General features: G+C 36.6%; 2 protein-coding genes across 3 annotated transcripts; one reads left to right on the top strand and one right to left on the bottom strand.

The window, feature by feature from the left end:
* Nucleotides 1-2,259: 2,259 nt before the first annotated feature.
* On the bottom strand, nucleotides 2,260-17,747 carry LOC145783602 (uncharacterized). The gene is made up of 3 exons (XM_082595499.1): nucleotides 17,356-17,747; nucleotides 13,548-13,745; nucleotides 2,260-3,066 (listed from the first exon to the last, which is right to left on the bottom strand). The coding sequence occupies exons 1-3, from the start codon at nucleotides 17,378-17,380 to the stop codon at nucleotides 2,735-2,737; spliced, it is 555 nt and encodes a 184-aa protein (XP_082451625.1). The 5' UTR covers nucleotides 17,381-17,747; the 3' UTR covers nucleotides 2,260-2,734.
* On the top strand, nucleotides 5,195-10,603 carry LOC145783613 (uncharacterized). Of its 2 annotated transcripts, XM_082595507.1 has the most exons (7): nucleotides 5,195-5,811; nucleotides 7,528-7,651; nucleotides 8,104-8,175; nucleotides 8,560-8,794; nucleotides 9,202-9,412; nucleotides 9,907-10,069; nucleotides 10,225-10,603. In XM_082595507.1, the coding sequence occupies exons 5-7, from the start codon at nucleotides 9,275-9,277 to the stop codon at nucleotides 10,380-10,382; spliced, it is 459 nt and encodes a 152-aa protein (XP_082451633.1). In that variant the 5' UTR covers nucleotides 5,195-5,811; nucleotides 7,528-7,651; nucleotides 8,104-8,175; nucleotides 8,560-8,794; nucleotides 9,202-9,274; the 3' UTR covers nucleotides 10,383-10,603. The 2 variants fall into 2 exon arrangements, with proteins under 2 accessions (XP_082451633.1, XP_082451639.1); XM_082595513.1 differs by lacking the exon at nucleotides 5,195-5,811 and having other exon boundaries at nucleotides 6,040-7,651.
* Nucleotides 17,748-18,131: the final 384 nt, after the last annotated feature.

Raw genomic sequence — 18,131 nt, 5'->3', positions numbered from 1 at the left:
GATTTAGGGGGGGGGGCAGAGGGTGCAGGTGCCCCGGGCCCCCGACTTTTGAAGGGCCCCTACGTGGAAAAAATGTGATTTTATATGTTATTATTATTTTTTTCTTTCAGCCTTTGAAGTTTCTGCAAAATGCTGTGCAGTGCAGTGCAGTGCAGTGCTGGATTAATGCTACTGTAGACGTAGAGGTGGTATTTCGCGCCGTAGGCGAGAAATTCTTTTTTACGCTGGGGGCCCCGATCTAAAAGTGCCCCGGGCCCCCCATCAGATAAATCCGGCCCTGCGTAAGCTACGCTAATATTGATTAATCAGTGGTACTAGACTGCAAAAGAAAAATGCAAAAATGAATTTTTCTATGCTAAACGCATGCAGTGTCTTATACTGACTGTTTATGTTCAGTGTATGCAATACGTTAAAATTGTTTGCGTTGACTGTAGGCCTATATGTAGCTTACATTGTATACGCACCAACGTGTACATTGTTTAATCATCAAAGGAAACTAGAAGCTCCACCCCGTTAGCTCATTGGTTACGCGCCTGGCTCAAGATCACGCGGCGCTAGTTCTACTCTCGGGGTGTGCGCTTGAGCAACGCATTTCAGGATTGCTCTCCATTCAGCGGCACCTAACCTAATGAATGGAATATTTCCCGAAAACAACACTTCAACAATCGGAAACTTCACTCCGCCAATCTCGGTAACCGGCCCTGCGTCAAGAGCCTCTACAAGTAGGCTATGCGAAACTACCCGGAATAACCAATCAAGGCTTTGTCAGTCCGAGGATAAAGATTCAAAACCAACCAAGAACCAACCAACCAACTTAGAATGAACAATAAAAAATCCACTGGAAAAGATTTCCAAATCAAAATGTGATAAAAACTGCAGTAATAAAATGCATGGAAGAAAATAATGAGTTTTCTGCGCTTACAGTACGCGCAGTCAGTATCTGGAAAGAAAGGCACAAACCTGTATGATTTATACAAAAAAAAAAAACATAAATTTACGAGTTTTATTCCAGTAGTTTTTCAACCAGCAATTTTATGGAGTCCCTATAGCATATTTTATGGAGTCTTATAGAGTCTGAGTCCCTAAGACTGTCACCTATCGGAACATGGATTATGAATTGGAGATTTGGCAACGCACAAAATTTAGCTGCCAGTTTTTGTAACTTTAGTCAGTTAAACTTGTCTTTAACATCATTGTTACACAATGAAATGTTGAAGCTACCATAGAATGTTTCCTGTATTATTTACATTTTACACAATAGGCCTAAAAAGGCCTGTGGTTTGCAAGAATTGGTTAATGCAGTGGATGATCTCATTTTTATTGCGTAAAAAATGTTGATTTATCGATACATAAAAGAACGTGAAATAAACAATATTTTTGGGGCAACACTTAAATAAGGTTGCATGGTTGGCAGTTGGCTAGAAAGACTCTGACTCCAGCCACCCGCACTTGCTGTTGTTTCTCTGGGCAAGAAACTTTACGATAATTGCCTCTACCCAGTGATCGATTTCGAGTAATGGGTAGTACCAAATTTAAGTCATAAGTAGAGTAGACAACCGGAAACAGACATTGCCGTCGGCTGCAGCGTGGGTCAGGTGTACGACTGTACGTCGGAAGGCGTACACCGATGCATAGCGCTCAAGTCCGCTTTCCCGCAATGCAGGATAAAGATATGAAAAACAAAACAAACAACAAACAAATTATTAGGCTACATTTCTTAAATGCCAGTAAATTTTCTGCACGTGGATACACAGATTGATTACAGTAGCCTATTGCATGCATGCATCGCTTTCGTCTGCCTCAGGTAGCCTACAGTAGATTTTGTAAAAAATATTTGTACTGTATATATTAAAATACGAATCGAAAATAAAGTTCTCTCTTGACACGATATCAAACTATCTAATACTGTAAATGGCGAAGTTTAACATTATTTTTGTCACGTCAAGAATTTTAACTCTTTAAGTTTTTCTATTCATAACGTACCGTAGACTACGATATTTTCAAATTTTTAAACATTGTCATTTCTCTGCTGATCTCCTTTACTGCTTTGCACACGAACGACCAAATTAAAAAAAACTAATTTTTGGTTTGACCAGACCAAGAATCGAACCAAGACCCAATAAACAAACTGGAAGGAATCATAACCATTAACCGGTCTTCAACTGATCTGGTTCTTCAAGTTACTTGAACGATTTGCCGCATGTAAATATTCTATATCTATGTAATAGGCTTACAATACAGCGAATAACAACAACAATGCCAATCAATTCTAGACCTTTGTTTGTGTCATTTTTTTCTAAAGGCATAATTGTTAACCCAATTTCGTCATGATTCTGGTGTAAGGCGAAAGGTAAGTTGATTATTTGCGAATAAAAACAAGCAACTAAGAACTCAAGAAGCCGAAGATTTAATCAAGAAGCAAAGATGGTTGTGCATAAAAGATAAAGCTTGACAGTTGACAACACCGACCTATAAAAATGTTTTCCTGAGAACAAGTACAGAACGAATCTACAAATCGAATTGTACGACATGGCCAGCCGTTAGATTTTATGAACATGATTGAAAATTGTTTTCTAACAACTTATAAGCAATAGCATAGAATTTGCTACGTTATAAAATCTGACACAACCCGATTCCTTAGACCTACACATACACAAGGTATACTTTTCGCGAGTCTGTGAAGGTTCTTGTTTCCAACTACCACCCAGGAGAGGTTTATATCAGGCCAAAATGCTTATTTGTAATGAGCAGGGGGTCGTCTCATCCTAGGTGAAGTTTTTTGGGGTAATGGTGGGGCTACTGGAGATATGTTAGCATGTGGATGACGAGATGGGGATTTTCCTGGAACTTGTGGAAGTGGTCTTTCGTTGTATCCTGAAGAAGAAGGAGGAGGAGCCGAAACTCCGCAAGGAGAAGAAATCTTCGGGGACGTTTGTTTCTGTTGCTGATTGGTTTTAGGTTGTTGCTTTGCAGATTTGTTCCAGAATATTCCTGCGTCTGTTCCAAAAAATTGTAGCTGGTATATTCGACCAAGAAACGCCATAAACTCAGCGAAGTTCATTTCACCTAAAACAAGTTTGGCAATTAGACTAATGGTTCACAACGGTAAACTAACTTGGAGATTCCCATGGCCACCTGGAGATACGGCTTGATCTCTACGTAGCCATGGGATAACCAACAAACAAACACAAGTAAAAAAATTCTTGTATTGGCTAATTGGCTTATACGTAGAAGGTAGAAACAAGACTCAGTAGCGGAAAAAAAAACTTTTAGGGGGAGAGCGTCGGAGTTGCGAAGAAGTGAAGATTGTAAGAGGAAACAAAATGATGTAAATTTTGAAGTCTGAAGAAGCAAAGGGATCTGGAGTACGGAAGGCAAAGCAAACCCCATAAACATTGGCTCGTGAAAAACACGTGAAATTCTGGGGGAACTCGTGTAATACTGGGGTACGTTTTTTTTACACCTCTTTAACACGTGATTAACACGAGATTTTTTACACATGTCATCAATTGCAATAATGCTTTATATCATATTTGAAGTAAGTTTTTCAACTCTAGAATATCAATTGATACGTTTTATGTTAATATCTTTGAAAAATTTCTGCAGTTGCACATTCACTTGTTTCTGCATACTCACGTGTTTTTAACGTGTTATACACGTGTTTTTTACACGCCAGTACCAAGTTTGTTTCATCTTGTTTTTCTCGTTTAAAATAATTTTTCAACTCTAGTAGGCTATTTGATACGTATTATGTTAATATCTTTAAAAAATTTCTCCAATTGCATACTCATTTTTTTCTGCATACTCACGTGTTTTTAACGTGTTATACACGTGTTTTTTACACGCCAGTACCAAGTTTGTTTCATCTTGTTTTTCTCGTTTAAAATAATTTTTCTACTCTAGTAGGCTATTTGATACGTTTTATGTTAATACTTTTAAAAAATTTCTCCAATTGCGTATCCATTTTCTTCTGCATACTCACGTGTTTTTAACGTGTTATACACGTGTTTTTTACACGCCAGTACCAAGTTTGTTTCATCTTGTTTTTCTCGTTTAAAATAATTTTTCAACTCTAGTAGGCTTTTTGATACGTTTTATGTTAATATGTTTAAAAAAATTCTCCAATTGCGTATTCATTTTTTTCTGCATACTCACGTGTTTTTAACGTGTTATACACGTGTTTTTTACACGCCAGTAGCAAGTTCGTTTCATCTTGTTTTTCTCTTTTAAAGTAATTTTTAAACTCTAGTAGGCTATTTCCTATTTGATGCGTTTTATGTTAATATCTTTAAAAAATCTCTGCAGTTGCATATTCACTTTTTTTTGTATACTCACGTGTTTTTAACGTGTTATACACGTGTTTTTACACGCCAGTACCAAGTTTGTTATATCTTGTTTTTCTCGTTTAAAGTAATATTTCAACTGTAGTAGGCTATTTGATGTGTTTTATGTTAATATCTTTAACAAAATTTGGCAGTTGCATATTCACTTTTTTTGCATACTCACGTGTTTTTATCGTGTTATACACGTGTTTTTTACACGCCAGAAGCAGGTTTTTTTCATGTTGTTTTTCTTGTTTAAAGTAATTTTTCAACTCTAGTAGGGTATTTGATGCGTTTTATGTTAATATCTTTAAAAAATCTCTGCAGTTGCATATTCACTTTTTTTTGTATACTCACGTGTTTTTAACGTGTTATGCACGTGTTTTTACACGCCAGTACCAAGTTTTTTTTATCTTGTTTTTCTCGTTTAAAGTAATATTTCAACTCTAGTAGGCTATTTGATGTGTTTTATGTTAATATCTTTAAAAAAATTTGGCAGTTGCATATTCACTTTTTTTGTACACTCACGTGTTTTTAACGTGTTATACACGTGTTTTTTTCACGCTAGTAGCAAGTTTGTTTCATCTTGTTTCTCTCGTTTAAAATAAATTTTCAACTCTAGTAGGCTATTTGTTGTGTTTTATGTTAATATCTTTACAATAGGAATTGTGCAACTCAGGAATACAGTATTATGTAATTTTCATTAAAAACGAATTTCTCCCCTTTATTTTTCGTAAACCTTATATCACGGTTACCAGCGGTCACCTGATTAAATATCCCTGTGAGTCTGTGACATAAAAAATGGCACAGAATTTCACTATGTAGTATTTGCTTATCAGCTTAGGAGAGGACTTTTTAGAGTGACTGTTAAGTAGGCTACAAGGTTTGTGTTAATTAATCTTCCATTTATATTTAGAAATCATTAACTGATTTAAATTTACCGAAAAGCGCCTGAAGATAAAAGGTTCAATCTTTCTTTTTACCAAAAGATTGTGCACGAATCGCGATGAACATACCGAAATGGTGCAGTGCTGTTCAAAAAGGTAGCGAAAAGCTGTGCCTGTTTTTTGTCATCTATCGAAGTATGGTACCTACCTACAGGCTACAGGGCTTGCTGTAGAGTGTAGACAATGCATTTATTTCTATTGTATGAATAGTTTTACTCGATTGGCCTATCATTTAATGTGCAGTCTTGAGAAACAACACTGATTGAAAATGCTTTACTGTCTGTGTTAAGTAAGTCCAGTCTATTTTGTGCTTCTGTAGATTAAATATATGAAGACTATGACTAAGAGCATTTTCAGTCGTAGACTTTATATCAAGAGGTGAAGTTGATCTTGTCCTAGAGAAATGGATATTTCATGATAATGATGTTTTGGAATGTTATTGGCCTGAGCTTCCGGTTACAAGGTTCGCCAGTTATGCCTACAAAATTCAGATGTCAATCCAAATTGGAAAAAGTATCATGTACGAATTATGTACAAAACAGGTAAACATTAATATTAAATTATTTATACTACCCATTAAGTTATAATACATACGGCACCTAAATAAAAGTTGGAAACAATCAGAGGTAGGGTTTTGCCAGTAGAGTACCCAATGGCCGGCTATATTATACATATATATAATTATGGTGACTTAAGAGTTAAGAGTTGGAATTCACTGGCCTTATGATTCTCTCTTACTAATTTACGGTAGGCTACATTGCCAAGTGTCAAGGTTGTTTCATTCAACAATCAACATGTACCTATATGTATATAATATGTTTTCCAATATATGGAGTTTTGTGCAACAAAATTTATGTTTGCTCTGTTGTTTCTGTTGCAGCACAGCTGCTTGTCTTAATTAGCTGTCAATTTTTTGATATGTAATTTCCATTTAACCGCTTTAGCAGGTTGTTAGGTATTATTCCATATGCAATATGCATGAGATCTTATTCTTCAGTGTATCGTTTTTACTAAGCTTGATCACTGTTATGGGAAGATGACATGTTAACATTTTGCAACACATAATTTGGCTAAAGCACTGATAAAGTTACAACATGCTGAAAATACTTCGAGACCAGCATGTGCCCCAGTTGGAGCGCGATACATTGGACAGTCCAGAATAACATAGTCGTCAGTTTGTTTTTGTGTGCGACACTTGTAGGTGTAGAGTGAGCCAAGCATATCACTAAATATATTTTGTTTAAGCAAGGGAAGCAATAAGGCTGGCGGGGGGTTAGAGCGTGCCAAAAGCACGCATATTTTAGGGGAGTCCGGGGGCATGCTCCCCCGTAAAAAATTTGCAAAATTACACTCAAATTATGCATTATAGCGCTTTCTGGAAACACTTTCAGGGTAATAATTGTATGAAATTTGTAGGCAGATAAACAGCTATTAACTTATTAAAGGTAGCTGTTACACACGAATGGGCAAAAACTGCGGCTAAAATTAGAGAACACAAAAAACTCAGCTACACAAAAACCCAACAGAGTAAGCGATTCTGAAATTGCTTCCACAGATTAGTTTAAAGAAGCGTAAATCGCATCAACTTTGCGCGATTTACGATTTGCAAAATTTATTGGTGTCTTTCTGTGTGTCTAAAACAAATCCTGGGGGTGTTAATAGCCAGATGTCTTGGAAAACGATTTAAATTTATACAAATTATATTATATTTTCAACAAAGGGTTCAACTTCGGAATCCAAACTTTGAAAATTTGGGGGGCATGGCCCCTTTTGCCCCCCTGGCTACGCTTATGCAGTAATGATGACAAACGAAAGAAACGCCCCAGTACAGTGCCGGTCTTAGGGTATTTCGGGCCCTGTGCGGAATATGCTTTGCGGGCCCCAATGACAATGATCCAATTCAGTAGCGTAGCTAGGTATTTTGAAAGGGGAGGAGGGGTGGTTTGACGGTCGGCGGACGAAGCCTGGCAGCGTAATTGCCGAAGGCGACACCCAGCGGCGGGGGATCTGGGAGTCCTCCCCCGGAAAACTTTGAAAAATTACGTTGAATTTGGGGCATTCTTTGAGCATGTTCAACAAAAATTTAGGTATGAATATTACTGTAAAAAGGTGTGTAATTTCCATTTAACCGCTTTAGCAGATTGTTATTATTCCATATGCAATATGCATGAGATCTTATTCTCCAAATCTCCAGTGTATTGTTTTTCCTAATCTTGATTACTGTTATCGGAAGATGACCTGTTAATATTTTGCAACAGATGATTTGGCTAAAGCACTGATAAAGTTACAACATGCTGAAAATACTTCTGATTTGGCTTCAACAGCAGCTAGTGAAGAAGAAGTAAATGATACTAGACAACCTAAATCGAAAAGAAGAAAGCGGTATAACAATGCATTCATTTTTCCCTGATATTTGTTCATTTCATTTTGATTTTAACTGCTCAAAACTAATTTTACCCTTTCTTAACTTAATTATCATACATGGGTGCATGCCAGTACTTCACATTATAGTAACTTATTGCATTGAAGTCAAAGTTACACTAACGTGGCAGATGGCAGTTGTATATAACGTTTTTGTAACATTGTTGTATAAATTGTATCTAATGTAAGTACATTTTGGCTTGTTACATTGTACCTGACAACACCGTGATGCAAATATAAGCTAATCCTTTAAGATACCGTACACCCATGCATTTCTACGTTTATTGCATGATGATTGGTTGTATATATGCAAAATATGTTGATGTTGACGAGATATCAGTAGGTAATGTACCAATAAGCAAGGGCAAGCATGACATCTAGCTGAAGTAACTGTTTTCAAATTATAAATGCAGGAATTGCCGGTTGTCTATGAGGATTGCATATACAGATGAAAGCGACTCCCGGAGTCAGAAAATATCATTACTGTAAGTAAACAAATACTTTAATCACTTATTAATTATGATAATCCCAAAATTTGACGATTTTTAGGTGTTGTTTTTTAGGGAAATTGAGCGGTTTTTAAAAGTAATATGATTTTAAAAATATATTGCAATCTCATTTTTAAGGTTAATAGCACGGATTAAGGTGTTCAATCAGAACTTTTCGAACGTTGCCTAAATATGCTGTCGTCATCCAGGATTTTGAGACCAGCATGTGCCCTAGTTAGAACGCGATAGATTGGACAGTCCTGAATAACATAGTTGTCAGTTTGTTTTCGTGTGCGACACTTGAGGGTGTAGAGGGAGCCAAGCATATCACTGAATATATTTTGTTAATGTTCACTCTGACGGTCACTAAATCTTCCATAGGTTTCTACTCCTGTACGAGCAGCTGAGGTTGCTACAACCTTGCAGCAACTGCCACAAGTTCCAGAATTTCCACAATCTTCCTCTGTGAGGGCACCACAGCAATCAAGTCCAGAGCGCGAACAATCAGTCCTTGATTTTCACTTGGATGACAATCAGTTGAATGTTGCAATCGACACTACGCCTGAAGTGACCAAGAACATATCTTGTGACGAATTTGTTGCGCTGCAAAGTGAAGGTTTGCACCTGGTTAAATTAAAATCTTGAAACTTGTTCGATTAACTTCGCTCAACAATTGCTCAGCTGCATCGGTGTGATGATATAGTTTTAGCTATAATTCTTCACTTCGTTTATTTATGTTTACTCTCTTTTTTATCCTTCGTAACTCCCATCTTTACTCACAAGCAGCGCATTTTGAAAATTCAGTTTCTCGAATTTTGGAAGATCTGTTGAGTCTCTCACGTGAGCGCCCCTACAAGAGCATTGTTCTTAATTGGCAGTATTATTTACCACTCGCTTTTCTTGTTTGGCAGCTGCTTAAATCACAACTGCCCTAGCCTGGGAGCTATTCTTTTTGTATTGTCAAAGCAAAGCACCTTTGCTAACACCAAATCATGTTAAAGCAACTATTTATTTTTCACACAGTTCGACGAATTCGAATTGCTCAACTGGAAATTATGGGAATTTTAATTCTGTCAACGAATAATTGGATATAATAATGACAAACGAAAGAAGCGCCCCAGCTCAACAAATGGAGGAACCCCCTTCGGACATTCCATCTTTTCCCATCAACAGCCTGGAGAATTTTGATCAGCTTGAACACAGCCTGGGAAACAGCACTGTTCAAAATAAACTGGTAATTTTTTTTTTACTGTTAACATGGCTGTGCATTGTGCAATCGGTATCACAACTCCGATTCTCCTCATAGAATAGACATACAAGAAATACTGGTTATTTTTACTCTCTTTAAAACAGTTTTGCAATGTCGTACTGCTGCAAATTTCTTGAAAGTTTCAACCAGCATTGACTGCAGCAAAACAACGATTCATTGATTTGCAGCAAAACAACAAAATATACATTTCCCAAAGTTTTTGACACTCTGACAATGGATAATTTTAAAATTCCTCGCAATGTAGAGCATTCCTCAATTTTATATAGGGGTCGGAGTCAGTGCAATTTTTAAAACTCCGACTCCTTTGGCTAAACAATAAACATTGTTACGGCTCTGACTCCACGGCCCTGACTGTTAACAATGAAATTTAACAGCTTGCAGTATGAGTGCGCTCTACTTTTATTCTATGGAATATAACCGTGAAGTCTAAATTTTATATGATAAATGTTGTTTTGCAGATTTCCTATTTGAGTCGGTATTTTTCGACGGACTACAAAAAGAGCGTAAAGCAACTTCTTTCTGGAGTATTTACGGATAAGCTTATGACGAAGTTTAATTGGATGGGTCAACGCGGTTCCAAGCGCCCAATTAAAGATTGCAAACTTATTTTTGTAATTTATGGTATGTAGCCTAAACTTTAGATTTTGCACGTATACCCTGCTTAATGAACGTATGTTGCAATCTATTTTTAATATATTTGATCCGTGAAGAATTCTGTATATCTATTGCTAGCCTATTGCTTTTGTGACTAAGCACTAACTCTTTTTTGCTTACAGCATCAGTTCGAACATACAGTTACACAAAAGACACAACCATGGGCGATGTTAAAGCTGTTGTGCAAGAATTCCTCAAATCAGCTGAAAAGAGAATAAGAAGACAGTCAGTTGCAAGGACATCTTCATCCAGCACGGTTCGCCCAACTGATGATGTGTGAAACAGCTGTACTGTCTTCAGTTATATCTGTGTTTTTGGCATGTGTGATTTTGGTACCAAATAAATTGCCATATTAAACACGGGTTTGATGTGTAAAACACGGGTTTAGAAGTCATGTAAAACACGGGTTAGAAGTCGTGTAAAAACACGGGTTGCGTTTGTGCAAACACCCGTGTAAAACACGGGTTTAGAAGTCGTGTAAAACACGGGTTAGATGCCGTGTAAAACACGGGTTTAGAAGTCATGTAAAACACGGGTTAGATGCCGTGTAAAACACGGGTTTAGAAGTCGTGTAAAACACGGGTTAGAAGTCGTGTAAAACACGGGTTTAGAAGTCGTGTAAAACACGGGTTAGATGCCGTGTAAAACACGGGTTTAGAAGTCGTGAAAAACACGGGTTGCGTTTGTGCAAACACCCGTGTAATACACGGGTGCACATCACGGGTTTTACACGAGAAACTGGGGTAAAAAAACACGTATCTTTCTCGTGTTTTTCACGAGCCAATGTTTATGGGGAAGGGATCTGGAGTACTTGCCTTCTGAAAAGTTTGACAAATTTTAACTAGTTTGGTCACTTTTGATCACTTTTGTATTTTTCGACCCAATAATGTTTTGGTCCAAGTTGTAGACGTTATAGATGTAGACTATCTGACAAAATTTATCAAATTAAATTGAATTTCTGTAGAAGTTTGAGTTACACGGCTTTCGTTAAAATTAAACGTTAGGTTTGAAACAATGTTTTTTCACGACGGCAGAAAGGTAGGGGAAAAGCGGGACCTGTGAACAGGGGTGACCTGCGAACCACCCCCTTACATTTTTTTATATAAGTCTTTAGTGCCAAATGTGGATATTGTTGGCTTTGACACGCTTCGTTAGGTTTTCCTAGAAAGTAACGTCATTTTTTGAGCTGCTTTGTGGACGGGAAACCTCATTGCTGATTTTGACATAACTTTGTAAATTTTTGAGGTCGTACAACATGTTTTCTATTTGTTTAACCTGAGTGATGTCTTGTTTTTCACTGATAAGTGATTATTGTGCGATAAATTAGCATTGTTTTTAGCTATATTGAGTGAGACTAAAAGTTCAGATTTTAGGCTGGGAGCAAAAAAATTACCGGTCATGTGGTGCGTGACCTGTGAACCTCCCTGTTGGAGCGACCTGCCAACCATTTTGTTGATCTAAAGAAATTAATTGATACCTGTTGACTTGTCTATGTACAATTTTGAATAAACAACTTTGTGGTGATGAAGTACAGTCCTGTTTGTCCAATTTGCTGATTACAAATTAAACTTTGTGTACGGACTATTTTGCGCTGATAGTAAAATCATCTGTGTTCGTAACAGAGAGATTTTCCGATTAGCGCATACATTTAGTGTTTCCCATTTGACATTTCTTGTAGTGGCATATGATAACAGCACAACATAAAACTGTTAAATAAATGGAAAATCGAAAATACTGCATGTTTTTTTAAGCGGCTTACATGACCCTCTACGTATGGTCGTAGGACCCTCACTTGCGGGTCGTATGAACCACTTTGGAGGACGCTACATTTTTCGTTTTAGGGACTTCCGCTTCCACCGGAACATGCTTAAAATCCATGAAAGTATGGAGACTGTAGGTAGGAAGATATACGTAAATTTTGAGACAAATTGTAGACACTAAACAAAAAATATACGAAATTTTGTAAAAATCGGCTCGTAGGTCCTGCCCTTCCATTGTAGGCTATTATTTTTAGCTTTTGAAGGCCAAATAAACTTTCTACCCATCAAATTCACTGCTGAAACCCCATGTGCCCAATGCCACTGATTATATGCTAACTGAAATAAAATAAAGTGGCGTAGCGATCAAGAAAATTTTATAAAAATGCGGAAATAAATTACATGTTTTTTCTCGATTTTGGAGGACACGTCACTAAGTCTCCCCTCCTAGATCCCCTACTGATATGATTCCATTTTTTTCACTTAAATGAGAGCAGAGAAAGAGACTGCGGCTAATATTAGTCACGAAGAAATAAATTCTACACGCACCACTGCACAGTTTATAATCAGCATGAAACTAATTTAATTTCGGTAGCCCACATAACGCTAAGAAAGGTTAGATCGGGGGTGGGCAAGCTTTTTGGGCCACGGGCCAAAACTTTTTAATCATTGACAAGCGGGCCATGTGAGTATATGAAATGGACAAGAATGTTAAGCTACAGTTTATTAACAACATTATTTACATTATTTAACAGATTTGTTTCATAAGCAGTTTTCTTTTATAAACCTGTTGAAGATGAAGTGATAAACAAAACTTTCAAAAAACAAAAAATTGACTAAACAAAGTTTCAACAATTGTTTAACTGCGACGGAACAATAAACCGAATTAACAATGCTTAGTTGTGACATAATAATAAACCATAGACCCTACATAACAAAATTTCAATAAGATAGAATGATTGTGTGTGCATTAGAAAAAATAGTAATGAATTGAGTTAAAGCATTCGTTTCCGCCAATGTCAAGCGGACCAGATTAAATAACCCAACGGCCGGATTTGGCCCACGGGCCGTAGTTTTTCCATATCTGGGATAGATTGTTATGCAAATGCCAGCATTTGATGAATGCAAAATAGCAATAGCCTACATCAAACAATAGTTTTTTGTAAAGAGCAGGAAAAGAGATGACGTCATTACAATTCATTACACGAGGCTATTCATTGATAAACCAACTTTCAGAAATCGTTCCTTTTCATAATCACTTTCAACTTCTGGAATGCTCCATGTACAGCTCCATGTTATTTTATGATCTGAAGTTTAAGTCCTTTTATGATTACCAATGCCAGATTTAAGATCTCGTTTTGTTTGACCAACATAAATTAAATTGCAATCATCACAAGATACTTTGTAAACTAAATCTGAGAGCCGTGTCGTTGCTAAGTTTTATGGTGTTATGTTATTGCAGTAGGCGCAAAATAAAACCATTATCATATAACGGGCTGTCTATAAAAGACGTTCACACTCAGTTGGAGGGAGGGGTTGCAATTTAGGGACTTTTTATTGACAAAGTGCGGAGATTTTGCGGACATGAAGGAGAGGGAAGGTCATTTTTTTCAATGTTATTTTATGAATAGCCCGTTAGCAGTAGTAAGACTAAATAAACCAACGACAAAGTTAAGCTTTTGCCATACCATCCCCGTCAGTATCCAATTGATCAATAATGTCATTGCATTGTTTTTCGGATAGTTTCGCTCCGCACTGACGTAGGAAATGACGCAATTCCCGTCGCTGTAAGGTGCCTCCTTTGTCAACGTCATACATGCTGAAAACTTTGAAGATGAGAGAAGCGGCGTACTCTAAATTTTGCTCCGTTGTAGATTCAGTAGGATCTGTAAATGTAAGTTTGCAAATTCAATTGTAAATTTACAACTCTTTTACTTATCCGTGCTTGATTTTACTTTTTTATCACAATGTCAATCATTTTCTATTGAGCTGTCGGTGAGAGTGAGACTTCTTATTCGGAGTAGACTACCGTTAAAAAAACGTTTTCTATTGTTGAGAGCGAAAAGGTTTGCCGCAGTGTTTTGATTTGATTGTTTGAAAATTATGTAGGCATTGCATTTTAAAGCATTTTGTTACAAGAGCATTATGTTACCTCAACAACAGATTAATTGACTAAACCACTGGTTTTCAACCTTTTTGGTGGAACGGAACCTAATGAAACATTCCAGAAGCTCGAGGAACCCCTGTTCAATAATTTAATGGCCTTATGCAAAAAACATCGTTTGATTAATAAAATTCACTTAAAATACTCATTTTCAGATTTATTTATGTACAATAAAAATACAAACTGTCGACGAAATTTGGCTGGAAAGCAAAAAGTTAAAGGTAATCGCACCACAAGAAAACAACAAAAATTCGGGATCGCAGCGAACGTGTTAAAGTGTAGCAAATTTATTAATAGTGGCAAACCTAATCATTCATTATATTTAAACAATATGCATATAATAATAAAAAAGACTCTCGGATTTGAATGTAAACTGGCGGAACCTTAGGGTTCCGCGGAAACCTGGTTAAAAACCACTGGACTAAACTGTAGCGCTAATGAAATTTTATGCTGAAAGTAAAGTATCAAAATTCATTCTGAAAAACAATAAAACGTTGCAAGAGCGCATGCGCATGTCTCATCGAAAAGCGTCGAAATGCATCATGATCACAAGATCTTTCATTCAACTGCTTATCTCATCATTTGTTTGCCTCTTTGCATATAGCCTACTGTAGTCATTATGTTTCATGTTGCCTTGTTTTGTTATTTTAATATCTGTGTTTTAACAATGTAGCCTACCTAATTTTAGTGTTTGTGTAAATATTTGGGTGGCGACTGACTTTAGTGATTTTTTGCTCTTTCGCTGCAATCCTTGTTGTGCGAATAGTTTGTGTTCATTGCGTTTTGTGTAATTTTGTTTTTTTGCCAACAAAACAAACAAACTGAAGTGGATTTGAATGCGGATGCTGTAATATGCTTAACGGGCTTACTAGATCATTATTGTCGGTCTTCCGCAAAGATGCCTATCGAGAAAGACGATGAGTCAAAATATGAACATCAGCGATATTTCTTTTCGGGAATACACGCCTGTTAGCGTTTGGTTAGTCACTTCTTGAGAAGAAAAAAAAATAGCCTACCCTTTCAAAAAAATAAAAAATATTCTTGTAAAAACAATTTCCTTTTGAGTTCTGAATTTAAGATTCACAGTTTCAGTTTCACCATCATTGAGTAGCCCAATTGTTTTGTGACGACAAATTTGGCCGCTTCTCACTGATTCGCGCAAACCGCTTCCTAAAAATAAAAAGTTTACAGAACCTGTTCCTGGTCATTTTTTTCTAGTGGACCTCATTTAATCACCGAACCCAAGATTGCCAAACGTGGTTAATTTTAGTCAAAATGAGCCGGTTGCTTACTAGGTTGAATCACATCACTGCATTGCTGCAATTATTTTGTTGCATCCAGGCATACAACATGTGGTTGGAGACCTAGATGTCAACGGAAAGACAAAGGAGCGGTGTCATACCGGTGTTCTTTCTATTGTAGTTGATTCATTCTTTGAGAAATATTGAATTAATCATCCAATGTTATGATACAGTTTTACCTGATATTCCTTATCTCGTGCGTTTGTATCACCAAGATAGTTTAGCGCAATAGTTAACTAGATACAATTAAATGAGGAAATATTTTATTGATTGTGTTGGAAACATGACTCATTTAAATCTATTAAACGCAAAGGCTGCTGGCGATTTGGAAGTTGCTTACTTTACAAAAGCAACAACTACTTTCAATTTTTCGTCTGCAAAAGTTGCATCAACGTAAAAAGAATTTTGCCTTCTGAAATTGTTATATTTTTTGCAAGTAGTTTTACTAAACCACCATGTTCAGACTACCCATGCATAACACTGAAGTAAGTCAAAGAATAATTCAGGGTATTTCCGTGGACGCGTTGACTTTGCAATGCATGACATGATTTGCAAACTAAAGCAGCACTGTAAACGTTATTTAGTTTGGCTATGATAACAAGTTGCCTAATGTTGAGTGTAAGCTAACAGTTAAAACGAGCTTGGGCTACTTAAAAATAACATCGTGTGTGTCATTGAAGTTTTGAAGGCAAAAAGATATAACACTTGTACCTCAAGTTAAAACGAGAATTTTTTGATTTTCCAAAAACCTCTTGCACAAAGCACCAGCACGTTGGCTTAGGCTAACCCCATGTAGAATTCTTGCCAGGAAAGTTTCTTGTTTATATCATTTCAACTCTCTCTGACGTTACAAAAACAGCAGCATTTTCTGACTGGAATACTTGCCTTAATAAAGGTCTTTTTGTTCAAGCGGTCTTGATAAAATTTGTTAGTCTTAAATGACAACCCGGCCCTTTTTTTACAACAGTTCCCCCCTTACTACAGGCCATATTTTGGAAAAAATCTATAGCTTGCCTCCAAAAATGTTATATATTTGAGTAGAAAAAAGTAAAATATAAGAATGCCTTTTTTGCACTTTCTAAAGTAACATCTGATTTTACTTGCTACAACTATAGATTATAAATAGTAAAATAGATTACATATAGAAGAAAACTTTTAATTAAAAGGCCTATACTAATTTAGCTAACGCCTATCTTATAGCTTACAAAGCAACTCAAAATGCGAGCATGGCTACCTAGAGATTGCGAGGTATTGTGTAAATGGAAGACAATTCTTCGAAAAACGAAACCAACTTACCGTATTTGTCGAACCATGAACGAAATCTTTACTGAGACAAGGTTGGAATAATGTAAACGAGTCAGAACTACAACAGACTCGTGCTTAAAAATAGGCTATCTCTTGCAGACTTGTTTTGATTCACATCTTATAAAAAGTAGACTATTGAATTATAACTTACATTATTCGAGAAGTAGACCTTATTAAAAAGTAGACCTTGAATTACATTATTTGAGAAACTTCGATATTGGAAGCAGGCAAACATTAAAAAGAGCTGCGATGGATTGTACAATTATTGTACATACACAGGGTAAAACTTCTCCCAAATTTAAAAACACATAAATATACACCTGAACACTAGAACAACCGAGATTTTCCTCAACCTCGAGATTTTCCACAACCTCGTCCTAAAAGAACCAAGCAGTCATTTATGACCACCGTTTTAAAACACCGATTTTGTTTTTTGCATTCACTTCAGTTCAGTTTATTTCTGACCATTACAACGAAAAAAAACAATATATGACAAACATAGCAGAGGTCTAGAAAAAGGTAGAAGCGACAAAACTCGGACGTTATAACGTGCATGATACCAAAACAGGACAATCCGTTTAAAATATGGCACGGTCGCAACACCTCTAATCTTTGCATTTGTACATCATGTTATCGCGTTTTACACGCTTAGACTTGAACGTGTTAACATTTACTTGAAAACAAAAGCGGTAAAAATTACTGCTAATGATAATAATCACAATTTACCTGGTCGTCTTTGAGGTGCTGACATGTTGTTCTGTTAAGATGTGCTTTTCTTTTAACTTGCTGTTAACTGGCTCAACAGCACCTAATGCACTGTAAATCTCCACAAAAATAACGGAAGTGATGGGCCTGCGTCATTTACTTGTGATAGCATGATACAGCGCAAGAAGTTTAAAATTAACAATGCTACAGAATTGAAAGCAGTAGGCTGACTGGAGTCACTCAAGCAACTTTCTCCCATGATTGTTTAGGCCACTTTTTAATAAATAACAACAAACTCCTACTTCAGTCGTAACCCAGACAGCAAATCAACCGTTCTTTACATTGATCAACATCTGCAGACGTTAAATCAATGTATAAAACGGTTGAAATTTTATCTGGAAAGTGTATTTTGCATTGTTCTGAAGTAAGCCAAATGTAATGTTGACTTGTGAAATCATGCCAATGGCAGAATGAATCATCAACGTCACCATTTGCTATGACGTGGTGTTGGGTTGATTCTTCTGGTAGTAGGCTACTGTCTATACCACCAAGGCATCAATATAACGATGGATAGAATTTTTTTTTTATTTTTTTATGATGGCTTGAAAAAATTAACCTGTACTGTTTTAAAATACGTTTGAACTATGAACTAAACACACTTGAACCGACCAACCAGCTCAGTGGCCGAGTGGTTTTGCCTTCGGCTCTGATGCTGGTAGATCGGAGGTCGATTTCAGGGTGGTCAAACCAGACTCAAAAACGGTACCATTGTGTTTTTTCTTACATTACGCAGGAGA

This window comes from Aplidium turbinatum, chromosome 1, assembly GCF_918807975.1.
Source record: "Aplidium turbinatum chromosome 1, kaAplTurb1.1, whole genome shotgun sequence".
Classification (NCBI taxonomy): Eukaryota; Metazoa; Chordata; class Ascidiacea; order Aplousobranchia; family Polyclinidae; genus Aplidium; species Aplidium turbinatum.
This window is presented reverse-complemented; position numbering and strand designations above follow the sequence as displayed.

Excerpts from the sequence above, each read along its gene's own strand:
- LOC145783613 (XM_082595507.1), top strand. The coding sequence starts at position 9,275 with ATGACAAACGAAAGAAGCGCCCCAGCTCAACAAATGGAGGAACCCCCT. Across the intron at positions 9,413-9,906 it reads GCACTGTTCAAAATAAACTG|ATTTCCTATTTGAGTCGGTA; the intron begins GTAATTTTTTTT and ends GTTGTTTTGCAG. Across the intron at positions 10,070-10,224 it reads ACTTATTTTTGTAATTTATG|CATCAGTTCGAACATACAGT; the intron begins GTATGTAGCCTA and ends TTTTGCTTACAG.
- LOC145783602 (XM_082595499.1), bottom strand. The coding sequence starts at position 17,380 with ATGTCAGCACCTCAAAGACGACCAG. Across the intron at positions 13,746-17,355 it reads AGCACCTCAAAGACGACCAG|ATCCTACTGAATCTACAACG; the intron begins GTAAATTGTGAT and ends TTACATTTACAG. Across the intron at positions 3,067-13,547 it reads ATTGGATACTGACGGGGATG|GTGAAATGAACTTCGCTGAG; the intron begins GTATGGCAAAAG and ends AACTTGTTTTAG.